Below are 27,622 nucleotides of genomic sequence, written 5' to 3'. Positions count from 1 at the left end.
CTGAGTGGATATACAGGCAGGCCAAGGGGAAAGCCCTTTTCTATTTCCAGCAGGACACACCTGGCCATGGATATGGCATTCAGCACTGCCCCGGTTTCTGCCACTTGGAGGAGACAAAGTGGTGAATGGAATGAGGCAATCCTCTGGCAGTGGGATGCTAGGGAGCAATAACAAGGTAAGTTTGCTTGTTTGAAGGCTGCTGGTATCTGTGATTAGAAGCTGGCGGACCTCTCATGATGGACCTAACAGTAGCTTCTGGCACAATGGGACACTGTGACGGAAACCAGAGCCCACGGAAAAAACTGTTTTCCTTCCCGCTGCAAAGCTACCTATTTATCTACTTGCACTGACATGCTTTTGAACTGCTAGGTTGGTAGGAGCTGGGGCAGAGCAACGGGAGCTCAGCTCATTCCATCACGGGGATTCAAACCACTGACCTTCTGATCGGCAAGCCCAAGAGGCTCTGTGGTTTAGACCACACCTATGAGTATTGGTGTAGCGATGTGGGAGGGCAGAGGGGCGGTTGCCGTGGGCACAAAATTGTTAGGGGTGCAAAATTTCAACACCCAGTGCTACCTCAATACAGCTGTGCCCTTCTGTCGCTGGGCTCCATTGAAAACAGCTTCTCCATGAGAACCAGGAAGTGACCTCTTCAGATAACAGAAGGATTCTTCCTTTCTTACCTCTGTGGTTGTGATCTCCTGGGTGATGCAGACGTCGATAGGCCGTTGAATGTACATGCGTACTCCATCTTTTCCCCTTTCTCCCACCCCATTCTGCACAGCCCTGGGCACTGGCAACCTATGGTACGCCACTGTCTATGAAGGAATGTGGTCATCAGACTGAGAAATGTTCCCCACCCATGTTTTGCCCTTTTCTTTGCTGTGGAGCATTTCACAGATCTTTTTCCTGCAGCTTGGGGGTCCTGGGAATAGACTCTTTGTTTTTAGCACTTTTTCTGCTGGCAGATGTTGTACATTGCCCATCTTTTATTTGGGATGTGTTTCAATTTTTTCTTGTAACCTGGTCCTGAGACTCAGGTTCAACCTCTCCCCCACAGTTTCACAATTCATCCTAACTCAAGTAACTGAATTTACTACCAAGCACTGGGAGATACTCAGTGCTAGTCCAGCTCAGAGTAAATCAATTAAAAGATTGCTAACTTGGATTCATTCTCCTTCAACCCGGCCAATTTAGAACATCTGAATACATTGAAGGTGAGGCTGTGACAGTCTCTGCCCATAGTTGGGAAGATTTTGGGCCTCTTGTGAACTGTGAGCATAGGTTTGGCCTGATTATTATTATTATTATACTAAGTCTGCAGGTCTTTTAAAAGATCTGAATTAAGTCTTTGTGGCTGCTGGAAAGAGGTGTTAATGATAAATTATGCCCATCGTGAAACTGGTAGTTCATTTGTTTTGATAGAACTTCTGTGCATGCAAAAATAATTCCCCTAATCAATTAGAAGCCATTTTCAGTCAACAAATATATGGGGGGCAGGCTTTTGGGGTGAGCATGTAGCAGTGTTTTGGCATTTATGTAAACTGCTTTGGGTGAGCATGTTTTGATTATTTAAATCTTTTAAATATAAACATAAATACAATACAACTTCCAAGCAGGGTTGAGGTTTCTCTCTTTGTAGGAGTTAACCATTGACCAAAATATTCCCAATTCTTGAAAAATGAGATTACATACCATGAGATTACATGGTTTTAATTAAATTACATTATACAAAGTTAAAACTCTGATAACTTATGCAGCTACCCATATATTGTCACTTTAGAAGTTTCCAAGTATGATTCTGTTAATGTACCATGTGACTGCTCAATTTGTCTATATAGCTACTTCAATTTTCTTTATTTCTATTAGGCTGAATTCAGATAAGGTCACTGTCGAACCAGCAAAATGGTTACAGAGCAAGGAGGAAACTTACAGTTAAATGACTATATTTTTCTACTTTACATTCTGTATTTGGGGCAGGAACAACAAAATATTTCAAAATTCCCATTAGCGCAGCAAAGTTTTAACTTGGGCCATAGATTTCCCTTCAAACCCAAGGGAACTGCAACCTCATTGGATGCCTCATGGATCAGAATTCATGGATTCTAGTTGATATAGCATTACAGTGGTATTAATAAAGAAACCCTTCTGGCTGAGAAAAAGCATTAAAGTAAGCAGTCCAAGGGAGCTGAGAAATGGGATAAATAGAATGTACTTCTGGCTAGCCAATTTTAACTTGCCACCGGCAGTAGTATGAATCTCGTCAAAGTCACTGTATTGATAGATCATGCTAAAAGCGTAATAGAAAATGCAATTGAGCTAGACTAATGTAACTCTAGCAAATATCATTGCAACTTGCTTGATTTCCATAACCGATACGGCTGCCATTTGGAGGGGTTAAATTTTCCATATACATAATGCATCCATAAAGATAATGAGAATTAGCTTTTATCTTTATTTCATGTTTTTTCACCAAACTTTCCGCAAGCAGCGATGAAAGCTAGAATTAAAATGACGTTACTTTTCTCACACCAGAGCACATACTCTTCCCACACTCCCTGCCATTATTTCGCTTCTCATAATGCTGGATAATCCTCCAGTTCCCCTTTTGTGATTTCCTCAAATGCCGTTATGTTTATGGAATTAAATCAGCCAACTTCAAATGCCAAATGAGAATTTTCATGGACTTATATTTGCATTATGTAGCACCAACTTTATTGCAACTGTTACATAACTAATGCACTAGCAAGCAGGCCATGTTTGACTGCGCTACATTTGAAAATTGTGCCCATATACATACTTGGATCCTCTTCCACAGATCATTATAGCCTCTTAGGCTTAATGACAAATTATAATGGACAGCACTCAGCAGGGCTGAAATTGCAGAACACACTGTAAGTAAAAAAGTCATAATATTTACTGCATATTCAAGTTTCTGCAGATGCCTGTTATTAGTTTGCTAAATATGCCTACTACTGAGAGGAACAGAGGAATCCCATAGAACTTTAGTTGACTGTCTTTAAAAATTAATTTTAAAACCCAGGGCTACTTCATACAATTTTGCAGAGAAATTAAGGCTGCAGTACTGCCACACAAAGTTGCCAGGAAGAAAGTTCCAGTGTAGGCATGCACAGGTTTAGATCATATATTGCTATGTTTGAAAGGGGTTCAGGGAAGCAAACTCACATCAACTACCGTATTTTTCGCTCCCTCCTCAGGGAAAAGCCCCCAAGAGCCGTGCACCCTCTAAAGAGCGTGCAGCTTCTGTGGGCTTTTTTACGAGGTGGGAGAAGGGACTTACCTTCTCCCACCTCGGGGAAAAGCCCCCAAGAGCCACACACACACTCCACCCGGCTCTGTAAAGGGAGCGCTGAGCAAAGCCTAGGATGAATACAGGCTCTGCTCAGCACTCCTTTTAAATAATATTTTTTTTCTTGAATCCCCCCACTAGAAACTAGGTGCACCGTATGATCAGCTGTGCCTTATGGAGCGAAAAATATGGTATATTGGCTGTGTTAGCTCACATAGATCAGAGGGTGCCAAATGTTTTAGACCTGTGAGCGCATTTGGATTTTGGAGTGAGTGCATTTCGTTCCCCACTTCTCCTGATCAGATCTCCTCTCCACCGCCTAAGACATAGAAGCAGAGCGTGAACACCCAGACACAGTGGTACCTCGGGTTAAGAACTTAATTCATTGTGGAGGTCAGTTCTTACCCTGAAACTGTTCTTAACCTGAGACACCACTTTAGCTAATGGAGCCTCCCGCTGCCGCATGATTTCTGTTCTCATCCTGAAGCAAAGTTCTTAACCTGAGGTACTATATCTAGGTTAGCTGAGTCTGTAACCTGAAGTGTCTGTAACCTGAAGCATCTGTAACCCGAGGTACCACTGTACCTTGCTTTTCCAAGGGATTTGGGTGAAAATCAGATCCAGGAAAATAAATCTGTGCCTTGAAAAGCATGCAGAGCTGAAAGATCATCACTCTTCCAACTTCCTCCTTCAGCTTTATGTACTTTTCAAGGGAGAGAAAGCTAACTACACTCACCACTTCATGACCAAGTGGCAAGAAGTATGTTTTTGCCGCAAGACATGCCAGAGGGCCAAGAGCGGTAGGGAATTCCCAGTCAGGCTGCTACTGTCATTGTCCAGCCCGCCCTCCAGGCACCTTGGGAAACCATATCCATAAACTTTGTCACTGATTTGCCTAGCTCCCAGCGTAGTAAATTATACTACAAAGCAACATGCTTCATCTGGATTAAAGTTTGGATGACTTTAAAAAATACGAGTATACTTGATATCGAGGGTTGAGACAATGTATTCATATGGCACGGTTATCTGGGACATAATAAAGTGAAAGATCATAGAGGATTCCTCAATCATATAGTTAGGAAAGTGTTGTAGATCACATTTTCATGCTTCATGGACTACTGCAGTGGATTGTCTTCAACTGAAGAAACCAGGTCAGGAAGGCAGCTGCTAGGAGTGGAGCTTGTGTGTGTCTTCTGCCTGCTACCCAGCTATGAATGGTGAAGCAGAGAAAACTCATGCGACCTTGCAGCCATCTTTGGCTGCTGTGTCAGTTACCCGCAGGAAAACTGGAGGTCCTTCCTCTCTCCTTCACCCCATGTGAGATTATATGGGTAGCATAATTATTTTCACACCCCACAATTTTCTGAAATTTTGGATCTGGCTCTTCTTAGGTGTTGATGTCTCCTTGCATTTTCTAAACTATTCCCATTGGGAAGAGAAGAGAAACTTGTCTGAATATTCCATATTTCCTTTTTACCACCTCTGTTAAGCTGCATGTCTTAGATAAACCTTGTAACATTTCTGCTTTCACGTTTCCTGTTAGTGGAGCTGTTCTGTGGCAAAAGCCCATGCAACCACTTTCACCTCTCATAAACTACTCAAATGACCAAACTAGAGTATATTTAACTTAGGGCATGTTTATAGGCATGCCTGTTTATTAGGCTTTACCCACTGTGCTTGCACACCTATGCTTAGAAACATGCTCAAAGATGTTCAGATCTTTTCTTTCACAATTTCAGGGGCACAGAACGTTTCCAAGCTCATTAGCACAAACTGCCAAAGTAGCAATTATTGTCTTCTGCTGCAGCAGAATGCCAAAAAAATGGAAAGGAGAAGAGCCAACTCTCCCTTTGTCATCGCAATGTGTGGAAATACTATGTGTGTGCGGAAGGCTCGAGATTGCAGCATCATTCTTTACATTTTGATTCAAAATCCAGCAATTCATGGATTTCCAGTTTGATCTAAAATCTAGTTCAAAGTGCATTGAACTGGATTTTGAACCAATTTTATGATGTAGTTTCGCAACCAAATAATATGCTGATGTTAGGGGAAAGTGAGCATAAAAATCCATGTCTTAGTGAAAACAACAAATATAAATCCCTAATATTATGGAAAGTTGCTTGTAAAAATGTATATATTTAGGATAAATTTCCATTAGAATGCTGAAGAATTTTCATGAGGTTGTTTTAAAAAGAAACTAAAATTGACAGAGTCATCCATCCTTACTACTGTATTGCTCAGAAAGGCACTCAATCCTCTAGACAATTTTTTCAGGGGAAGCGGAGGCTGCAAAGAGAAGGCAAAAAAACTCTTCTGTTTACTTCTGCTCCGATCCAAGCCATTAGCTGCTACAAAAGATTCTATTCCACTAGAATAAACAGGTTTACATAAGTGTGAATGATGTATTTCAGGGGCTTCATGAACTCAGTTCACAAGCCACAATGCTCAAGTTGACAAGGTGATGACAACGTAGTTGTGCACACTCAGAGGATGACCTCCAAACCATCCTAAATATCTGTGCAGAAGCTTACGAAAAGCTTGCCCTATTGCTCAACATCCAAAAAACCAAAGTGCTGCACCAACAAGCACAAAGCAACCCCTCTGCGGTGCTACAAATCCAATTCAATGATGTAATGTTGGAAAGTGTTGATCACTTCTCCTACCTGGGCAATTATCTTTCCACAAAGGCCAACATTGATGCTGAAATCCAGCATCGCCTGAGCTCTGCCAGTGCAGCTTTCTCCCAATTGAAGTGCAGAGTGTTTGAGGACCAGGACATTCGTAGGGAAACCAAATTGCTTGTTTACAAAACTATTGTACTACCAACCTTAATGTATGCTTGTGAAACATGGACCACTTATAAACACCATCTCCAGATTCCATCAACTGTGTCTCCAAAAAATTTACACATCACTTGAGAAGACAGGAGAACTAATGCCAGTGTACTGGAAGAAGCAAAGATCACCAGTGTCGAAGCAATGATTCTTCAACATCAACTTCGTTGAACTAGTCGTGTGGATGCCTGATTGCCGTTTGCCAAAGCAACTACTCTATTCTGAACTTAAAAAAGGAAAGTGTAATGCTGATGGTCAACAAAAGAGGTTTAAAGACTCTTTCAAGGCAAATCTTAAAAAAAAAAGTATAAACACTGACAACTGGAAAACACTGGCTTGTGAGTGCTCCAGTTGGAGAACAGCCTTTACTAAAGGTGTCGTGGGCTTTGAAGACACTTGAACTCAGGACGAAAGGGAGAAATGTGCTAAGAGGAAGGCACGTTTGGCAAATCCTCACCATGATTAATTCCTGCCTGGAAACCAATGTCCCCACTGTGGAAGGACGTGTGGATCCAGATTTGGCCTCCATAGTCACTCACAGATGCACTGTTAAAACCATGTTCGTGGAAGACGATCTTACTTGGCTACAAGTGATTGAAGAAAAAGAAGAGAACTCCACAGCATCACACAAAAATATGTGCTTCATGCATACATCACTGATGTGTTGTTACTGAATATCTCAATTTGTGCATTCTAAGGGTTTTCTATTCTCCCAGTTCCTGTAGGCATAACCCAAAAGCCCCATCACAACCTCTGAAAAAACATGCGTACCAGATTGTTTCTTCTCCTAGAGATTAACAGCTAAAATCATCACACAGCGCAACAATGGAAACTTGCCGGCCACTGCGACAGGCAGCAAAATTGAAAACTGAAATATCAAGATCACTCACAAGATTTCCCAATGGAAGAGGCAGTTATGCACTTCAAGAAACAATTAGATATTTGAAAGCTTTTATACAGTCATTAGAGTCTACTCCGTCAGTAAAAGAAAACTCCTCTGCCTCTGCAAAAAGACTCCTCCCGTCCTTGAATACAAATCCATCTTTCATTCCTCAACAGGAAAGTCAATCATTTTAAGAAGTATAGTAAACAGTGCAGTGAGATGTGAAACACAAGGCTTTATTGTGTCATTTCTTTCTCAGCTCTTCCTAAATTGCTCTCACATGTTTGTACTTCTAAGCCTGCCGCCTTTTCTCAAGGTCAAGTTTACAAAATGTCAGTGATGTCCGTGTGAAATGAAATTGCAAGAGGCCTGGGGAGCAGAAGTGCAACACGGACTTGGAGTTTCTGAAATTGGTCCCATCACATAATGCTTCCTCAAGGCTCAATATCAGCAGCAACAGAAGCAGAAGCAAGCAGCTGTCTGGTAATGAGGCAGAACAATAAATCATCACTAGAGATGATCAGACAACTGGTATGAAGACACGGAAAGGAGGTTAGCACTAAAGCTATATAATTAAAAGTTTGGTGGTTTTGTCTCAGAAAGGTCTTCTAGGTTATTAATTTGACATCTAGCTACAGAATACTCTGCAAGTAGCCTCTGGATAACCCTAGTTTCATCATCCAGAGTGGGAGTACCATCTGTGGAAGTCAAGCTCCTACCCTTTCAGGTCACATGTCATTATTCCTTTATCTATGCATTTATTAAATGTGCAGAAGCCCTGTCCTCTTTCTCAAGAATATGGTCACCCTAGTCCCTGCCTGCAATTTTGCACCCCCCCAAAAAAATTCTCTGAAAAAAACAAGTATTCTTCGAGTCTCAGGTTTTTGCACAGTGCTTCATGATGATTCTTTTTTTTTTTTTGAAATAATTTTTATTAGTTTGCATCAAAAACAATAAACAAATTAGTTCACATCATTTGTTTCACAGTTTACTCTTTTTCTAGACTTCCTTCAGTTTTTCCGTAAATCATTCGTAGCCATCATTTAAGTTACGCATTTCTTAGTTTTATATTGACATTCTTTATATCTATCAATTTGTTCCCTTTAGACAATATTTCTTAATTTTTCACAGTGCTTCTTTAAATCCCCTTAGCGTTATCTGACCATTACTTATACTTTCCAGATATTCCACGAATTTCCCCCAGTCCTCGATGAAATTTTGGTCTCTTAAATATCTGATCTTTCCTGTCAATTTGTCCAACTCAGCATAATCTAACAATTTTGTTCTCCATTCTTCTACAGTCGGTGTTTCCTGTTGTTTCCACTTCTGAGCCATTAACACTCTTGCCGCCGTCACCGCATATTGAAAAAATTTATGATCTTTTCTTTTTATCTCATTTCCTAATATTCCTAATAAAAAAACTTCTGGTTCCTTTTTAAATGTGTATTTTAGTATCTTCTTAAGTTCATTATATATTTTTTCCCAGAAGTCTTTCACTTTCCTGCATTCCCACCACATATGGTGGAAGGAACCCTCCTTATCTTTACACTTCCAACACTTCATGATGATTCAGTAGAAGTTGCCACCACCACTTCAAGGTGGCCCAGAACTAACTACCCATTTTTGCTGGTTCATTCGACACCGGTGACAACAAGAACCTAGTTTCAGCAGCTTTCGAGCAAGAAGGCAAAGCTTCCCCAAAATGTGCAAGGCAGAATGTTTTCCTTACAGTAACTAATCTAGGAAGTTGGATGAGGGAGTGTCCCCATCCCTTATAATAATAATTTATTATGTATACCCTGCTCATCTGGCTGGGTTTCCCCAGCCACTCTGGGCAGCTCCCAGCGGAATATTAAAGACATGATAAAACATCAAACGTAAAAACTTCCCTAAACAGGACTGCCTTCAGATGTCTTCTAAAAGTCAGATAGTTGTTTATTTCCTTAGTTCTGATGAGAGGGCGTTCCGCAGGGCAGGCGCCACTACTGAGAAGGCCCTCTGCCTGGTTCCCTGTAACCTCACTTCTTGCAGTGAGGGAACCACCAGAAGGCCCTCGGGCCGCAGTGTCTGGGCTGAACAATGAGGGTGGAGATGCTCCTTCAGGTATACTGGGTCGAGGCCATTTAGGGCTTTAAAGATCAGCACCAACACTTTGAATTGTGCTCAGAAATGTACTGGGGGCCAATGTAGGTCTTTCAGGACCTGTGTTATATGGTCACGGCAGCCACTCCCAGTCACCAGTCTAGCTGCCACATTCTGGATTAGTTGTAGTTTCCAGGTCGCCTTCAAAGGCAGCCCCACATAGAGCACATTGCAATAGTCCAAGCGGGAGATAACTAGAGCATGCACCACTCTGGCGAGACAGTCCGCAGGCTGGTAAACAGCTGTCCTGGACACAGCACTGACCTGCACCTCCATGGACAGCTGTGAGTCCAAAATGACTCCCAGGCTGTGCACCTGGTCCTTCAGGGGCACAGTTACCCCATTCAGGACCAGGGAGTCCTCCACACCCGCCCGCCTCCTGTCCCCCAAAACATTACTTCTGTCTTGTCAGGATTCAACCCTTGATCTGTAGTTATAGGTGTATCAGTAGATTCACAGCCATACCATATTTACTCCCCAGGGCTCTTTTAAAGGAACCTTATGGTGCCAGCCCCACACACTATTTTCCCCTTTTCTTTTTTCCTGAGCACAGTTAATTGTGTACAATTACAGGTACTTGTGTTTCCTGAAGCAGTCCTGCAAAAGGATCTTCTTGGTGATGATGCCAAGATTGTGGAATTTCCTACTGGAAGAGAGACCCCAGAATCCCTTTCTTCCCTTCAGTTACTCCAGCAAACTTGTAAAACATGATCTGTTGTTTTATATTTTTTGCTCTAAAATTTAAGTCAAAATTTTATATCTTTGCACTGCTATCTTTTTGATGTTTTAATTTAATTCCTGCCATTTTTAGTTGTGGTAATATATGTACTATTTTCTATTCTTTTGCATTGTTTTGATGTATTTTTATATTTTTATTATAAGCCACTTTTATTGCTTTAATAGGAAAAATGGAGAAGAATGATAAACTAAACTAGTTCAATTAGATATGCTATTGTTGTTGTTGTTGTTGTTGTTGTTGTTTAGTCGTTTAGTCGTGTCCGACTCTTCATGACCCCATTCAAATTTGTAATCTTAAGCAGTGGAAGTCATTTCTGCTTTTTTAAAAAAGATTAAAAGTCATTCTCTTATCTCTATTTATTGCCACAACTACATTTAAAATGAAAAGAAAGGGTGGTGTATTTCAGTCAAATAGTGACCACTTCAACAAAATGGTGTACAGTGGAACCTTGGTTTCTGAACGTAATTCTTTCTGGAAGACCGTTCGACTTCCAAAACATTTGAAAACTGAGAAGCAATGTGCGGATGAAAAAATCCATTGAGAAAAAAGAAAAACATGCTGCGAAAGCAATTCAACTTCTGAGGCGCATTCAGAAACGGAAGCAATTACTTCTAGATTTTCGGCATTTGGCTTCTGAGACATTTGGCTTCTGAGACACTCAAAAACCAAGGTTCCACTGCAGTATTGTTCTGAAATCCTTTCCCCCACATATTGGTTATTTTTCATTCAAAGGCACACTTCTAGGGAATAAAGTACATGATATATCCAGAACCAGCCTTACATTTCTGAATTTCAGATTAAATACTTCCTTTCCTTCAATGGGCTTATGGGTGCTCCGGAGAGTTAATTAAACATAAAACTGGATTCAAACTTACCAATCCTAAATGAAGGAGAGATTCTGAAACTGAAAAGATTGGAAGGATAATTTATGAGAAGGCCTTTAAGCCACAAAGAGCTGAAGCAATGTTTTAGCAAGAAATTAAGCATCCATTCTAGACAAACAATCTGATGCACCCATTTCGAATTCTCAGTGGTTCATGTGTGTTCATCAATTCTTTTTTAGGGAAGAATCATGGAGAAAGTCTGGGTGGTGATGGGAAACATTAGATTGCCTTTAAGCTGTTGGCAGAACAGTTTGGAGCTACAAGCAATTGTGGTAGCAGGGTTGTTTGCATGAACCAGTATTTTCTTTCATACCAGCAAGTTCTCTCTGCTGAAGATGGACAAATCGAAATTGAAATACTTTATTGTCACTTGTACAACTTGTATACAGCGAGATTACATGAGCACTCCCCACTCAACTCTCTTAGTCTTAATTCCCCTCATTTACTGACTCACACCCACCAAACCCACTTGCCCTGTTGTTATCTTTTCATTCAGCAGCCTAACAGCCCATGGATAGAAGCTGTTCTTTACCCTGTTGGTGCAACTAATCATGCTTCTATATCTTCTGCCCAAGGGCAGGAGATCAATACATTGCCGGCCAGGGTGTGAATCATCCCTGATAATTTTCCTCACTCTCCTGAGGCAATGTTCTTCCGCTATTTCATCTAGCGGATTCACGGGACAGCCCATAATATCTTGTGCTGTATTCACCATCCTTCCTATTCATTCACACTTCCTATCAGTTGATGTTAAACCAGCGTACCACACCATGATGCAGTATGAAAGGACACTTTCTACTATTGTCCTTTATTATCTACTTTCTAAAATGTGGATTCTGTTTTAGACCTGTGCACCCATCCATGCCCTAACATTCCTGGATCACTACAAGGCAGAGTATCTTGGGAGATCCTATTCTCACTCGGACTTTTGCAAACAATGTTATATACAAGTGACATATTTGCCAGTTCAGCTGCACTGATGGCTCCCCCCACCCCGAACTATAAATCAGGCACATCTACAACAACAGTATTATTGTACTATAATGTGTGGTTTCACACAGCTTTGCCATTTTACCCCTCCCCTCATTTCTCTCTCTCTCTCCTCCTCAAAGTTAACTTCAGTTTGGATATCAATCAAATACTTTCTCAGACTGCTTCATGCAGCAGTGACCCTAATGAAATAAATAACTCTTTTTAGTACTGAAAAGAATTGGATCTCAGGGGCTTTATATCAAAACTATCTCTGTAAGCAATTTCATGGTCTGTGGTATAGTACATGCATGTATTATTAAATACTTTGTATATATATTTAAAAACTTCTTTCTGGTGTTTCAGCTCCTTTTTTTTCTTTCTATGTAATGATCTACTTTTCTTTTCCCTTCCTAAATAATATTTCAAGACCAAATGCTAATTGGTGCAATTCTTCCCATGCTATCCCCCATATAAACATATTAGAATGGGCCACTGGGTTCCTTACTGAAAATTGTTTGCCCTAAATACACATTAATGATTTTAGTTTAAAAATTATGTTTGAGTGGTGGGCAGAAAACTTTCCCCTTTTTTTCTAAACAGTCTAGAGACCAATTAAATGCATCTCTAAATTGCTGACTGACTGAGATTTTTATCAACAGAGTTCTCTTTTCAGACCTGCCTAACTCAATACTTTCCCTCTTGCCTGGACTACTTTACAGCTGGAAGGTTTTTCTTCAGCACTTGGGAAATGTAATGAAGTGGATGTATATTTTATAAATGCATATATTCATATACAGCACTGATAAGGAAAAAAAATCATGGGGTGCGGGGATTTGCTCCACTGCCCAGCTCATCAGGGTGCCAGTCTCCATGTGTTCTCTGGTCAGCAAAAGAAGGAGTCTCCAGACAAGTTAAAGAAGCAAAACAGCAGCCAGTAGACCTGATCCTTATTTGTTGCAACAACATTCAAATACACAAAGAGTGGGAACTCCAAGCATGGGGTTGTGTGAATCTCTCCCCATTTCCCATTATACATTTTTCAACAGCATCATCAATACATCACGAATATGTCACAAAGTAGGAGTGTTTGGGGGACGCGGGTGGCGCTGTGGGTTAAACCACAGACCCTAGGACTTGCCGATCAGAAGGTTGGCGGTTCGAATCCCCTTGAGAAGGTGAGCTCCCATTGCTCGGTCCCTGCTCCTGCCAACCTAGCAGTCTGAAAGCACGTCAAAGTGCAAGTAGATAAATAGGTACCGCTCCAGTGGGAAGGTAAACAGCGTTTCCGTGCGCTGCTCTGGTTCACCAGAAGTGGCTTAGTCATGCTGGCCACATGACCCGGAAGCTGTCTGCGGACAAACACCGGCTCCCTCGGCCAATAAAGCGAGATGAGCGCCGCAACCCCAGAATCGGCCACGACTGGACCTAAAGGTCAGGGGTCCCTTTACCTTTACTAGGAGTGTTTGGCATGTAGAAACATGAGTCCATAAAGCATCTCCTCCTAACAGAGGGGAGGAGGTTGTGAGTGGGGGCCAGTTCCCCCTTCTGCAAGAGGATGTCTTCTACCCCCTGCGTCAGCTTACCTGGCTGCTGTGCCGCGCCTGTAGGCCAGCCAATCAGGCTGGCTTGGGGGCGGGGTTTAGCCACATTCAAGCGGCCATGGCAGCTCCGTGCCCTCATTGTGCGCCCAGAAGTCGACGGATCACCCACCCTCCCTCCCTTTAAGTCATATCTATGCTTCTGACCTTGCTATGGACTTTGGTCAGTTGCCCTGGTTGCCCAGGGGGCCTGGTAGGAATTTTTACCCATTTGGTAAATTGGCACCAGCCTCATGGTTTTTCGCCTACCTCGTAGCAATTCATCACAACTTTTGGGCATTGGCGGTTAGGCACTGGAATATGTGTCGTGTGTTGGAGGATTGGGTATGGCCATCATCTACCCCTCCTCTTTTGGGTATTCTGTTAAAGGAATCTGGCAGTCGTGGATCCTGTCCGATGCTCTGCTGATGGCTAGGGCCATGACACAACCCCTGGTGACATTAGGGAAAGCTTCCAGTTGTATTTGCATCAACAAGCTCCTCCCACTGGTTGTTAACCTTCGGATGACTCTCCACTGAGCGGGATGGAGTCATTTATAGATTGTTTGATCCAGCGCCTAAGCCAATACCACTCACATGCTGGAACCAATAAAGTTGTGGCCTTCTTTAGCCCATTAACCTAAAATACATGTGTCCCTGTGCCTTATTTATCTCTAAGTGGGTGGTGGGTCCTCAACTCACAACCCACCCCTGTCAATAACCCCAGTTCCCAACACCTTTTAACTACGCTCTTTCCCAAAGAACAATAAAAGTATTTACATATCCCCCTAGCTGCAAGGCTTTCCAGTGCTTCTCCTTTGAAAGTATCAGGATTCAATCCACCAACCTGATGGATTTCTGTCTGGGGTATGTGCTGCCCTTGATCGCCTCCTGCCTCCTATTGTGAGGCTGAGGTCACACCTTATGGAGGAGCAAGGAGTATGTGACCTTATGCTTAAGGGATTATGGAGGCAGGGTGAGGCCTGGATTCCCCTGTTCCAGAGGAGTCATTAGCCATTGGAACCAAGGAAATCGGTCAAGCCGTTGAATATTGGTGATTATTTGTGAAGTTTCTACAGTTTTCTATATTGGATTGTCAGAGGAAATAGTACAATACATGGTATCCACTTATTGCTACAATTTTATAGGTTAGAATGGCTGGCACAGCAGTAAGTTAAACTGCAAACCACACCCCCTCCAAGCCGCCCGGTTGGGCGCTTACCTGTGGGTGTGGTACGCCAGCCAGGTGAGTGGGCAGGGGCTATAACGGCCCCTGCATGACACAGAAATTGCGCCCCGCCCACAACACCTCCCCTCTTTGGAAGAGGAGAGGCTTTCTGAGCATCTTTGCTGTTGTGTTTGTATAGTGCTTGTGTAAACGGTCATTGTCCTGGCCTTAGTTTGAGGCTGTGGTGAGAACTTGGGATTTTGGGGGAGTCATTTAACTCCCCCCCCCGATTCCTGGTTTTAACAGCACTTCATGGAACTGAATTCTATGAGAATATAGAACTGAATTCATTGCAAGTGTAACTGCACAAAGGAGTTGTGTGGATATTTTGTTAGCCCTTGAAATCCACTTTGGCTGCATTCCTTTGCATAAGTCCAGGCAGCTATGAGAGTGCAGGAATGGGTAAGAATTAGGTAACTGATGTAAATAAAACTCATGTGCCAACACTTCTCCATAAACATAGATGGCACTCAACTCTGCTTCTTCTTTTTGTACTTATTCTTTATACACTTATATTAGTCCTCTTCATGCACAAAATGTCTGGAGAAATGAAAAAGTAAGATTGTGCCTTCTAGCTCTATGCCCAACTCGCACATGGATCAGGCCTTCTGGACAAAACCATTGTATGAATAAGTTGTACACACTGTTAGATTCCAGTGGAGCAAATAGCTAATTGGAGTGGCCAAATAGAATAGCTTCATCAGCTATCCAGTAATTTAATTAGACAGCACGTATATGATATCGAGCGACAGAATAATTTGGCCACAATGAGGAAATTTTGTCCATGGTATGATTTTTTTTCACCTAGTCATTTTGACACTTTGGCTCCCTACTGGCAAAATTTGACAATTCCAAAATGCAGACGCGCTTTCACTTTTACAAGATAGAATATACTGCCTTTGGCTGTACTTAAGAGTCGATTTCAAAAAATTCCACTGGAAAAACTGTTATGTCCATGTGGAGATGGCAGTATGGAGCCAGTGGCTCATGTGCTTGCACTGTTTATAAAGATTTGAGGAGTGCAGTTATTATGTATTTTGTATAGTTAAGTTTTTATCTCTATCTTCAGTACATTTTATTTTATTTTATTGCCATGGCTAGTGGCTGCTGCAAATAAATATTCTTCTGATTCAATCTAGGCAACGTTAAGCACATAAGCCAGTCTCCAATCAAGTGTAGACCAAGTGTCCAGGAGCAGATAGCATGGTCTGAGATAGGCAAGAGTTCCTATTCATAATGCAAGAATGGTAAGGTTGAAGGGCCAGAGGCAGAGGACCTAATTCTGTGATAAAAAGTGTACTATGAATGCATAAAGTCCCAGGTCCAGTCCCTGACATATCCAGGGATAAGCCTAAAGGCCTGGAGAGCCATTGCCATCCTGTGTAGACAATACAGAGGTGGATGGATCAGTGATCTGACTCAGTATAACACAGCTGCCTATGTTTCAGTACAAACAGATGGTCATATTCCACAAAGGAGCGAGGCAGGCCATAAGCGTCTCTAAAGCATCCACTCTCTCCGATTAGATGTCAGACCAAGGAACAAAGCCTGAGGGTTGCAGTTATATAAAGCCAGCCTTGGGATGGGGAAAGAATTTTTGTTTGGTTTACTTTTTTGCAGTGAACTGATCCGGTCCGACACTCCCAACCTTGCTTGTGGATTGTGACTCAATTCCCCATCACATTAAACGCTTCTCCAGATTTTCCAAGTGCAGATGCACACGCAAAAATGTGTGTTTTGTTTAAAAGTTGCATACAACAGGTGGGTTTTACAGGTGAATGCATTGAAAAGCATGGGGAAATGTTTGTTTCATTTGCACATGTCTACTCCCTCCAGCAGCACAGCACTGCAGCCCAAGAACCACAACTGCAGTTCAAGCTTCACCATACCCCATTCATCCTCCTTGGCAGTCTTGCATTTGCCCAGCCCACCAGTGAACAGAATTTCTAGTCTGAGATAGATTGAGTTGGGGATGTTCCTTCACCTACTCTGTACTGAAGGCTGGGAGCAATAAACGTGTAGGGGTGGGTGCTGATAAACAGGTTAATTTGGTCACATCGTTGGCAGGATGTGTAGGAAGAATTAATGTGGGTTAAGGGGACATTTGAGCATCCATTGGTACCTTTGGCTACAAAGGGTATTTTTCCGAAGGCCAGATGCTCTGGCTTGTGGGTCCCTTAGGCTGCATTCACATGACAGCTTATTTCATTTTCACAACATTTCCCAAACTATTAATTTCCACATTATAACTGAGCTTGCAGAAAATGAAAAAGCCACTTCTGGAACCAGAGTGGAACCATGGTGGAATATAGAACAAATTTAGCACTCATTTCCATATTATTTTCAAGCAGGTCCCCTACCCACCCACCGGAAACAGGGAAACGAAACTTGCAATATATTCCACTATAGTTCCAGATGTAGCTTCTACATCATATGGAAAAGTCAGGAAAGTGGAAGGAACGGCCTTAATCTTGACATGGAACTTCCTTGAGGCTAACCTACCACACCTGACTGGAGTCACAGGAGACGTTGAGGGCAGGAAGACTTCTGTTCCCTGTAATGTAAGACTCAAGGTTAGGTCATGCCTTTTGGCACGGGTAAGGTGTAAATTTGGGAAATGTTGTGAAAATGAAATAAGCTTATGGGACGCGGGTGGTGCTGTGGTCTAAACCACAGAGCCTAGGGCTTGCCGATCAGAAGGTCGGCGTTTTGAATTCCCGCGATGCGGTGAGCTCCCATTGCTCAGTCCCTGCTCCTGCCAACCTAGCAGTTCGAAAGCACGTCAAAGTGCAAGTAGATAAATAGGTACTGCTCCGGCGGGAAGGTAAATGGCGTTTCCGTGCGCTGCTCTGGTTCGCCAGAAGCGGCTTAGTCATGCTGGCCACATGACCCGGAAGCTATACGCCGGCTGCCTCGGCTAGTAAAGTGAGATGAGCACCACAACCCCAGAGTCATCTGCGACTGGACCTAACGGTCAGGGGTCCCTTTACCTTAAGGGGTTGGCTTCCCCAAGGGTAATATTAGTTTCCCAAACTTCTCATTTCCCCTACAGATGTTATCAATATAAGAGGCCTTAGTTCAGCCCATTTCAAGTTCCATGTCCCTTTATGGTGGGTTGGGTCACAAAATGCACACAAAGGGATGGAATAGCACTCAATGGAACAAACAGGGTTCTTATGATATGCAACAGGATGGAACAGACCTATGTTTGAGTGGCAGTGAGACTGAACCAGCGACTTAGCTCATTCCTAAGCCAGCCATCATATTGTTTGCTATCCAGTTTGCCTGACTCAGGTGGGCTGGTAAACTGCCATAGAACTTTCTGGTCATTATTTCATTATTTGGGTAATGCGGCAGAGCAGCAAGGATCATGCTAATAGCTTCATCTGCCTGAGATCTGTCTTGTTGCTACCAGACTATATACATTCAGTTCCCCGGCACGTATATGCATCTAGGCTTTGTCTGCACAACTAGTAGCTTACGTTTCTGTACCCTGCATGATAAATATTTTGCAATTCCTTACTGATCTGTTTTTAAAACTTTGACCTTATTTGAAGAATTCCAGCTGTGAAACTAGATTAGTAATTAATTTGGAAACCTGATCAGGACACCTACTAGAGAAAAAATGCACCGACAAAATGCAATTACATTTCAAATTCACCCATACATTGCAAATAACATTTTCTGCTTTCTGTAGAGTTCTCTGGACGACAACGTGTTGCTCACAATTCTCCCTATGGATGCAGTTAAAGAGCTTCAAGATTATTATCCAATGCAATGGACTATCCAAAGTCTGCAGTGCGATCAGACAGGGGGAGCATATCATCTAAAATTGCTTCCACTTATATTCATGTTTAAATATTTAATCATATAGATATCAAAGGCAGAACATAATAAAATTCATTCAGAGGATGAGCTATATAATTAATGTTTGGAGAAATATTTAGAGAGGTGACTCAGCTGAAGGCTTGATCATTCTGGCAATTATGAGGGGGGAGGGGGAATAGCATTTAATGATTTTAATTCTGAATGTGCTGAGGTCTTTGTCTCCGTGGATATTAATATGTAGTGGTCTGTGTCTGTGCTATTATACCTTTTTCTTTTACTAATCATTTATTTGGGATTCTAACATTTCTTTTTTGACTCTTCCACGCAATAATTCTCCTTACATCCTTCCCTTCTTCACCCAACCCTCCTTCCCTCTCCCCCAAAATCTTCACACCAGTTCAAATAGAAACATTTAAACAAATGCTAATACAAAAAGAGGATTAAACGAGGATATAATAACTTTTTTCATCATGAATATTACAAATACAGTGGTACCTCGGGTTACGGACGTTTCAGATTACAGACACTTCAGGTTACAGACTCCTCTAACCCAGAAATAATACCTCAGGTTAAGAACTTTGCTTCAGGATGAGAACAGAAATCGTGCTCCGGCGGCGCAGCAGCAGCAGGAGGCCTCATTAGCTAAAGTGGTACCTCAGGTTAAGAACAGTGTCAGGTTAACAATGGACCCCCAGAACGAATTAAGTTCTTAACCTGAGGTACCACTATAACTAACAAAAAATAATAACACTAACATAATGGAGAGAGAAAACTCCATTTCCCATGTCATTGGGATAAAGGTAAAGGTAAAGGGACCCCTGACCATTAGGTCCAGTCGTGACCGACTCTGGGGTTGTGGCGCTCATCTCGCTTTATTGGCCGAGGGAGCCGGCGTACAGCTTCCGGGTCATGTGGCCAGCATGACCAAGCCACTTCTGGCAAACCAGAGCAGCGCATGGAAACGCCGTTTACCTTCCCGCCGGAGCGGTACCTATTTATCTACTTGTACTTTGACGTGCTAGGTGGGCAGGAGATGTTATTGGGATATTATGCAGCCAATAGTTCCAAGAATCCATTCCAACAGATCTTTTCCTTATGCAGTTTACTAACTAGGACCTTCACATGTGCTGCCTGAAGATCTTGCATCCAGGAGGTCTTGCATCCATCCCTCAGTATCTGGTGAGATACGCGGAAGCAACACAATCAGCGGGGCAGAGACACAACACTAGCTTCCCTGCAGATGGGCAGATGGGTCACTTTCCAGGAGAGGTTGAGGTGATGGAGATCATAGTGTTGTGTGGGTGCACCAGCAGCCTCAATCTAGCACTTATCCCAGTGCACCCACACTCCACCCAGAAAGAGACCGCAACACACTTGCCAGCAAGCAGGAGGGGAGAGAGGTCTTGTGCTTAGCTCCTGTTTGCAGGCTTTCCTTAGGCATCTGGCTGGTCGCTGTGAGAAAAGGATGTTGAATGTTTATCTCAGTGAAGACCTTACTTGGAAAATCAATACAACCCAGGTGGTTAAGAGAGCCCAACAGAGACTCCATCTCCTCAGAGTATTGCGAAAGAACTATGTCAATCAACATTTGATGATCTCCTTCTACCGGTCCACAGTAGAAAGTGTCCTTTCATACTGCATCACCGTGTGGTACGCTGGTTTGACATCAACTGACAGGAATTGCCTACAGAGGGTGGTGAATACAGCACAAGATAGTATGGGCTGTCCCATGAATCCGCTGGATGAAATAGTGGAAGAACGTTGCCTCAGGAGAGTGAGGAAAATTCTCAGGGATGATTCACACCCTGGCCGGCACTTTCTTGATCTCCTGCCCTCGGGCAGAATATATAGATGCATGATTAGTCGCACCAACAGGGTAAAGAACAGCTTCTATCCGTGGGCTGTTAGGCTGCTGAATGAAAAGATAACAACAGGGCAACTGACTTTTGGGTTTGGTGTGTGTGCGTCAGTAAACGAGGGGAATTAAGACTAAGAGAGCTGAGTGGGGGGTGCTCGTGTGATCTCACTGTATACAACTTATACAAGTGACAATAAAGTATAAAGTAAAAGTAACTAGATGGTCCATTGGCCCAATTCGGCAGGCTCTTCTTATGTTCTTATGAAGCTAGCATTGCGACTCCACCCAGGGGAGTAGCGTGGGGGAAGGGACTGCCAGGGCAGTGACCCTGGGCAGGTTTTTTCTGGGGGATGCCTCTCATCGCAAAGCAGTTCAGGACGGGCAGGGAGGCGTGAGGAGGATGCAACAGCCATACGGCCTTTGCTGCCCTGCCAGCCCTGAGCCGCTCCAGTGGCACTGGTGGCAAGGACTGGGCTGGCGCGTTATGCCCCCGCTCTGCCACACCGCTGACTCTACCCTACCAAGTGACATGTTTGCGGGTTATTTGGTACTAATGGAGTAAAACCCTGACCCTGTGGGAGCATTGCTTCTGCTCTTTCTCCAAATCCGCTCTGCTTTTTTGGTGGGCAGAGTTGCAGCCGGGCATCAGGGCAGTGATCTGGTCAGGGGCAGAGTTTGACGCCCCCTTCGTCGCTGTCTGGGCCATGTTAGCGGTGCTGGGCAGGGTCCTCTGACCAAACAACAGCAGCAGGAGGCATGGCCATGGGAAACTTAAACTGTGACGCAGCCAGGAAGCCATCCGCTCGTGCCCTTCGCCAGCACGCAACTGCTACTTTACAGATATGTGACCCTTTGTAACATTTAGATTATCTCCACGTTAATTCTGGTTAGGACTTTTCTCCAGCAAGTTGTTACCGTCACAGTAGATGAATTACCTACCCCTCCAGAATTCATCATCAGGAAATACACCTAGACACTCAAATATTACAATATTTTTTGGTGGATTAGTTTCACATGCAAACCAGCACTTGACATTGTGTCCAAACGTGACAAACTACGGTTTGATCAAACCATAGTTTGCCCTTGCATACCAGGGTCACATAAAAGGATAAAGCCCAACTTTATGATCATGCTTTGACCAAACTAGAGTTATCCAAATTCAGACACATATGGCAAACAATGGATTGATCAAACCAGATATTCATTGAGCTGTGCATATGAGGGAAAAGGGGAGAAAACAAGCAGCAAAAACTCCAAACAACTTGAATGTCATGCCTTTCCAATTTTAAAACTTACAAATTAAGGAGGCTTATATAATCCCAGGCAGTTTGCATTATTCTGATTGGCCTACCAACCATTAATATTAGAAATAAGTGGTGATCTGGTCCCGTGCATTTGAACAGTATTATGGTTTCATGCTCTGTGCTTGGCAAAGTAACCTAACACTGGATAATAAATGTCTGGTTCATAAAAAATTATATTGGTATATGCCTCAACCACACAAAAATAGAAAATATTGACAAATGTGTTCTTCCTATTTTGCAGTCTACACAAAACACCATACTGTTCATTTGTCCTCTTTGGCAAACATACAGCAATGAAGTGAGAACCCTTACCGTCTCTTCGATTAAGCCTTGCAAATCCTGGGCTGTGACTACTGGACAGCTCCGTTGAACTACTGAACGATGATTGAGGCAAGGCAGACACCAACTGATCGTGACAATTATCTGTCAGAGAAAAACATCATGCATCAGGCTCCCGCACTTAAACAAGGACCGTTGAAAACCATAACTAAAACAGAACACTGGCAAACATCAGAATTGACCTTGTACTTTTCTGATCACGTCCCCACAGTGTGTGTCTTGGGTCTATTATAAGTTCCAGTCCTGAGCCGGCACTTTGTATTTGATCAATATTTCATCAGATTACCATGGTGTAATTTACTGGATTCTCTGACTCTTTCAGTGCCCCTTGTTCTAACTTAGCTTTGAAGACAGACTTGATAAATGGACGGGAGCTTACTAGCTATTATTTACGACCAGAACAATTGACACCTGCTAGTTCAGCTTCAGCTTGAGTAACACCCAGCAATGGGCTGTACATATGCCATATATATCGTTAGGTGTTAAAGTGCTATCACACTTTCAACGCACAGCTATCTCTAGAGAATTTTTGTAAAAAGAAAAGCCTGCATTAAGAATAGATGAGGTACTCAGCTAAGTGGGCTTTTTTGTTCTGCCAGGGTGGTTGTTGTTGTTTTTTTTTGGGGGGGGGAGGTAATGTTTGTGATGTAGAAGGAACATGAAATCATTATCAGGCAATTATTAGTATGCAAGTCTTGGGCTTTTAACACAAAGCAGCAACAGTGTTTCAGAAAAGGGGATTTAGCAGCCATTCCCAATCAATGACGCATAAGCAAGCAGATTCTAATCAATATTTCAGGATGTTAAATCCTTTTCCAGCCTGATTGCTAAACAGGACAAGCATTCTTTCTCCATTTATATCTGCAAAAAATAAAATAAAAATAAAAATAAACTGAGAATCAATAGCTGCTCTAGTTTTAGCTGAAAGAAAACTGAATGGAAACAGAGAGAAAAAGGCCAGGAAATGTTGACCTGATTAGGCCCTGCTGGCATTTGCTGTTTAGCAAAAGCAAGAAAATTATGTAAAACTTCTCTGTTGGAAAAGTAACCAATAGGTCCAATAAATAGCGCTGGATGGGTCAAGAGTAGTCTCTTTGGTTGCACTCAGCAGAGTAAAAGAGGATCAATGCTGAATCTTGCCTTCTACCAAGAGATGTGTTCAATGAAGCTATAAGGGTTTACAATATCACATCTGCCTTTAAAGAAGGAATTAATTCTAATTCATTGAGCATCCTATCCAAAGCAATAATTTCTTAGGGAGCTAGGAAAAACGAAAACAATTATATCCATAGAAGAAATCCTGATGAGAACTATTAGTGCTGGTTCTTTCACAATATCTGCACAAAGGGGTTTGAAGCACCTTCGTTCTCCCTAGAGAGGTTGTGGTCATGCAAATCAGTATGCATGTAGAGTTTTTATATTTACGCTGAATTCCTATATTCACTTTATTTGGGTAGCCTCATTTTGTGGCTGTTTACCTAGGGTGCACAGTGTCTGCTGGGATTTTCCTCGGTACAAGACCTTTTGGAAGAACAGTGTAAGAACTGCGAATGAAGTAGCCCAGTATTCTGTTTCTAGTGGTGGCCAATTAGTTGGCACTCAAATGAATACAAAGCTAGAACCATCAGCTTCTTTATATATATAATTTTTATTAAATTTTCTGTTTTACTATTTAAATTACTCATTTTGCATCCTTAAAATATGATTGACTTCCCTTCTTCTCTTTCCACGGTTCATTTTGCATATCATAAATCCCTGCATATTTTACAAAAACTATACCATTCAGTATTCCATTACTGCATCCATCAAAACTTATTCACACTATTGAATTTATCTTAATAAAGGTAAAGGGACCCCTGACAATTAAGGGACTAACTGCCAATCCTTACAAAATTGTGACAGTTGCTTCATGGTAGGCAAAAACCAAATGGCTCCTCCAATTTGCCAGATGGAAAAATTCCTACCGGGCCCCCATTGCAAAACAGGGGACCAACAATGTCCATAGCAAGGCCAGACGAACCTAAGTAAAGGGAGGGTGGGCAGGGGATCTGCTGCACAAAGGCAAGAGAACCAGCAAACAATGTGCAAGGTATAATAAGGGTTTCCCAGCCACCCCCCAAGCCAAGTGATTGGCTTTAGGGCCTAAGTGACTCGGAAAGCCACCAACCAGAGTGAAGCAGAGCTTAGCCCTGCCCACACAGGGTGGTGGTGGGTGCTCAGGGATCCGATCGCAACGCGATCCCTCAGTGAAGAGGAATCGATTTGTCATTTCAAAACAATATGAGAGATGGGAGTGAGAATGGCCAGAAATGAAAGGTTCATAAGGCCAAGTATAAGAGAGATTAGCAAGGTTGATATGCGCAACTGATATCAATATCCAACCAAATTCCTGGCTGTAGTTAAAAAAAAATTCTTTAAAAAACCCCAGCATCCGTGTCAGAGAGTCTTGGTAACAAACGAGCGTAGTTAATTAAAAAGATTTATTGCAAAAAAAACCAGAGTTCACCGGAGCGGTGAGCACAGCCATCCACCATAAATCAAAGATGTCCCTTCTAAGGAGGGTGTTTCCGGCGAGACCAGAAACAGCCGTACTTCCTCTTGTGATGTATTCTGTCTTGAAGACCCCCCCATATGCCTAGACCTTGGGCTAAGAGGGTCAGCTTCCACCCCTTCCTCATTCACTGATAATGTACTTCTGTGGTCCTTCCCACTCTCTGAGCTGCTTTCGATTCATTTTGTCCTTCACTGGCGCGCTGGCAAGCTGCCGGCTGACTCTCTGCAACTCAGCTATCAGTTGGCATTCCTAATGGCGGGGGAGAGTTGGCTCTTGCCTATAATCCTCCTGTCTTGCAGTTAACCCTCTCTCTTGCTGGCTACTTCCTTCCCTGGGGGTTGGCTGCCAACTTCCCTTGGGGGCTGGCTCATTCATGACACCCAGGATAGTAATACTGACAGCCAAATCATCATTTGCATGCATCAAGCATCGAACCAAGCAGAGACAAAGGGGGCTGCATGCATTCCACAAAGTTGTGTCTGCTCATTGGGATGCCGATCTGCAAGCAGCGACAGAAAAAGCTGAAGCAGACTGACTTCGGGCCTGAAGAGTGAACAGGTTGCAAAGTTAGCTCAAGCAGTCTTCAGGGGGAAAGAAGGGTGGGGGGAGAAGGCAGACAGTTGCTTGTGGTACCAGCGGTGCCAGGGGCTGATGGAGCGGTATATTGACTTTACTTATAATAGTAGCAGTTTAAAAACCAGATGTCTGCAAATGAGCGGAGCAAGCCAAAAGAGGGAAATGAAGAGAGAACATTGCATGGGAGGAGAAAAGCTGAAATGCAATTAAAAGGAAAGGCCTGGGGGAGATGAAATGCAGACACAGGAGAGTGTAGATCAACATATAAATAAATATTGGCCCATCAGCCAAATTAAGGCTCATTCACGTTATCTAAAACCTAATTCCACAATCTACCGTAATTTCAATGCAGATTTAATAAAAGAGCGGGCACGAGATTTCTCCAAGCAGCATGGCGGCAAAGGTTGCAGATGCAAAATGAGGAAATGATTTAGCTCTTTCCCCTTTGGAATTCAGAAAGGATTATGATGATGCTTGAGAGATTTGGCATCCGCAGCTTTCAAATAAAATGAAGTCTGTTTACACTCAGAATTTCTTGCTTTGCCAAATCATGCATTCTGGACCATGCTAGAGGCAAGAATCATGAACACCTTCCTAACTTTAACATACTCTGGAGTAATTACATTCATTACTACAGAGGAAATGATTTGGTATATGGTATATGCACTTACGTGGGCGTAAGCCACATTGAACTCAGTGAGACTTACTGCTGAGAATATATGCATAAACTTGGACTGTTCAACTACAACAGTATACAAACACATCATTTAACTCGGTGGAACTAATTTCTGAGTAGACCAACACAAGATGGGGTAAGGAGTTGTGAGTTCAGGCTGTTTTTCTTCTTGTTTTTATTATGTATATTTTTATTGTATTTTTATGCTGTGAACTGCCCTGAGATCTATTGATGAAGGGCAGTTTACAAACAATAAATAACAACAGTAATATGTTTAGGTTGGGACTTTGTCAACACTGTTTAGTCTAGCTAAACTAAGATCATTTCCTACAATGTAGGAAATTTATTTATTTATTTATTTATTTATTTATTTATTTATTGCATTTTTAAGCCACCTGACCCTTCAGATATTGTCAGACTCCATTCCTATCAGCCCCAGACAGGATGGCCATTGGTTAGTGATGATGTGAGCCATACTTCAGCAATTTACGCAGGGTCACCAGTTCCCTATACCTGCTAAAATGTCCATTCAGAATTTCCATCAAAATCAACAGTGCTTATTTGTGCATCCATGATTTCAGCCTGAGCCTACTTATGCTGGAAGACTAAAGAAAAGATCCGCACAGATGTGTATTAGGTCTAAAGGTAAAGGACCCCTGACAGTTAAGTCCAGTCGCGAACGACTCTGGGGTTGCAGCGCTCATCTCGCTTTACTGGCCAAGGGAGCTGACGTTTATCCGCAGACAGTTTTTCTGGGTCAAGTGGCCAGCATGACTAAGCCGCTTTTGGTGAAACCAGAGCAGCACACGGAAACACCTTTTACCTTCCCGCCGGAGTGGTACCTATTTATCTACTTGCACTTTGACATGCTCTTGAACTGCTAGGTTGGCAGGAGCAGGGACCGAGCAGCGGGAGCTCACCCAGTTCGAACCGCCGACCTTCCGATCGGCAAGCCCTAGGCTTAGTGGTTTAGACCACAGCGCCACCTGCGTCCCGCAGTATTATGTCTAGATCAATCTTATCAGGTCCCTAAATTTATTTTTTACATTGTAAAACAGTGCCATCTCATGCCATGTGTAGTTTGCACATTTATAAACTAGCTGTAAGGTTAACGTAAAAAGGTAAAGGAACCCTGGACTGTTAAGTCCAGTCAAAGGTGACTGTGGGGTTGCAGCGCTCATCTCGCTTTCAGGCCGAGGAAGCCGGCATTTGTCCACAGAGAGCTTTCCAGGTCATGTGGCCAACATGACTAAACTGCTTCTGGTGCAATGGAACACCGTGATGGAAACCAGAGCACATAGAAATGCCGTTTACCTTCCAGCAGCAGCAGTACCTATTTATCTACTTGCACTGGCGTGCTTTCGAACTGCTAGGTTGGCAGGAGCTGGGACCGAGCAACGGGAGCTCACTCCATTGTGGGGATTCAAACCGCCAACCTTCTGATCAGCAAGCCCAAGAGGCTCAGTGGTTTAGACCACAGCGCCACCTGTGTAGAGCTGTATGCAGCAGTAACCAAATGACTTGAACTAAGTGGACTATTATAATAACTGAAGGCCTATGCAGGCATTACAGCTCTTTTGTTCATCCCACACTTCTCCACCATTATCCACACATATGGTCTGAAGGCACATGAGTCAACCACTGTACTGAAGCTGGCTTGCACCCAGATGGTTGACTAGCTGGGAGTCACTTATATACCACCTTGTGTCCCAAGATACAGGAAAAGCAGGAGAGCAATGCAAAAAATAAAAACAAAATGCAACATCTGCATTCCTAGCTCACATATAATTCATATTCATAACAGTCATTTTCAGTAATCACGAAAACACATGGGAATCATTGATTTTAATAAACGGTCTGTATACTGTCATTTTTTTCCCTAAATAAAAAATGGCGGACATGATAGTCTGGTAGGAACT

The 27,622-nt window shown here is 42.8% G+C and overlaps 1 protein-coding gene and 1 long non-coding RNA gene across 6 annotated transcripts in view; one reads left to right on the top strand and one right to left on the bottom strand.

Moving 5' to 3' along the window:
- CNTNAP4 (contactin associated protein family member 4) overlaps positions 1-27,622 on the bottom strand; it is a 281,703-nt gene that overhangs the window by 203,968 nt on the left and 50,113 nt on the right. For all 4 annotated transcript variants that reach the window (XR_014539759.1, XM_083576530.1, XM_083576533.1 and 1 more), the window contains exon 2: positions 21,871-21,981. Coding sequence is in view for 3 of the 4 variants with exons in the window: in XM_083576530.1 (XP_083432656.1) it covers positions 21,871-21,981 (111 nt within the window). In the remaining variant the exon portion in view is untranslated. The remainder of the gene's footprint in view (positions 1-21,870; positions 21,982-27,622) is intronic.
- On the top strand, positions 134-22,074 carry LOC310745062. 2 transcript variants are annotated; one of them, XR_014539883.1, is made up of 4 exons: positions 134-175; positions 16,189-16,329; positions 16,920-17,129; positions 21,800-22,074. It is a non-coding gene; the product is annotated as an uncharacterized lncRNA (long non-coding RNA). The 2 variants fall into 2 exon arrangements; XR_014539884.1 differs by lacking the exon at positions 134-175 and adding an exon at positions 2,836-2,894.

Source organism: Podarcis filfolensis, assembly GCF_964270895.1.
Source record: "Podarcis filfolensis genome assembly, chromosome: 11".
In the NCBI taxonomy this organism is placed as follows: domain Eukaryota; kingdom Metazoa; phylum Chordata; class Lepidosauria; order Squamata; family Lacertidae; genus Podarcis; species Podarcis filfolensis.
This window is presented reverse-complemented; position numbering and strand designations above follow the sequence as displayed.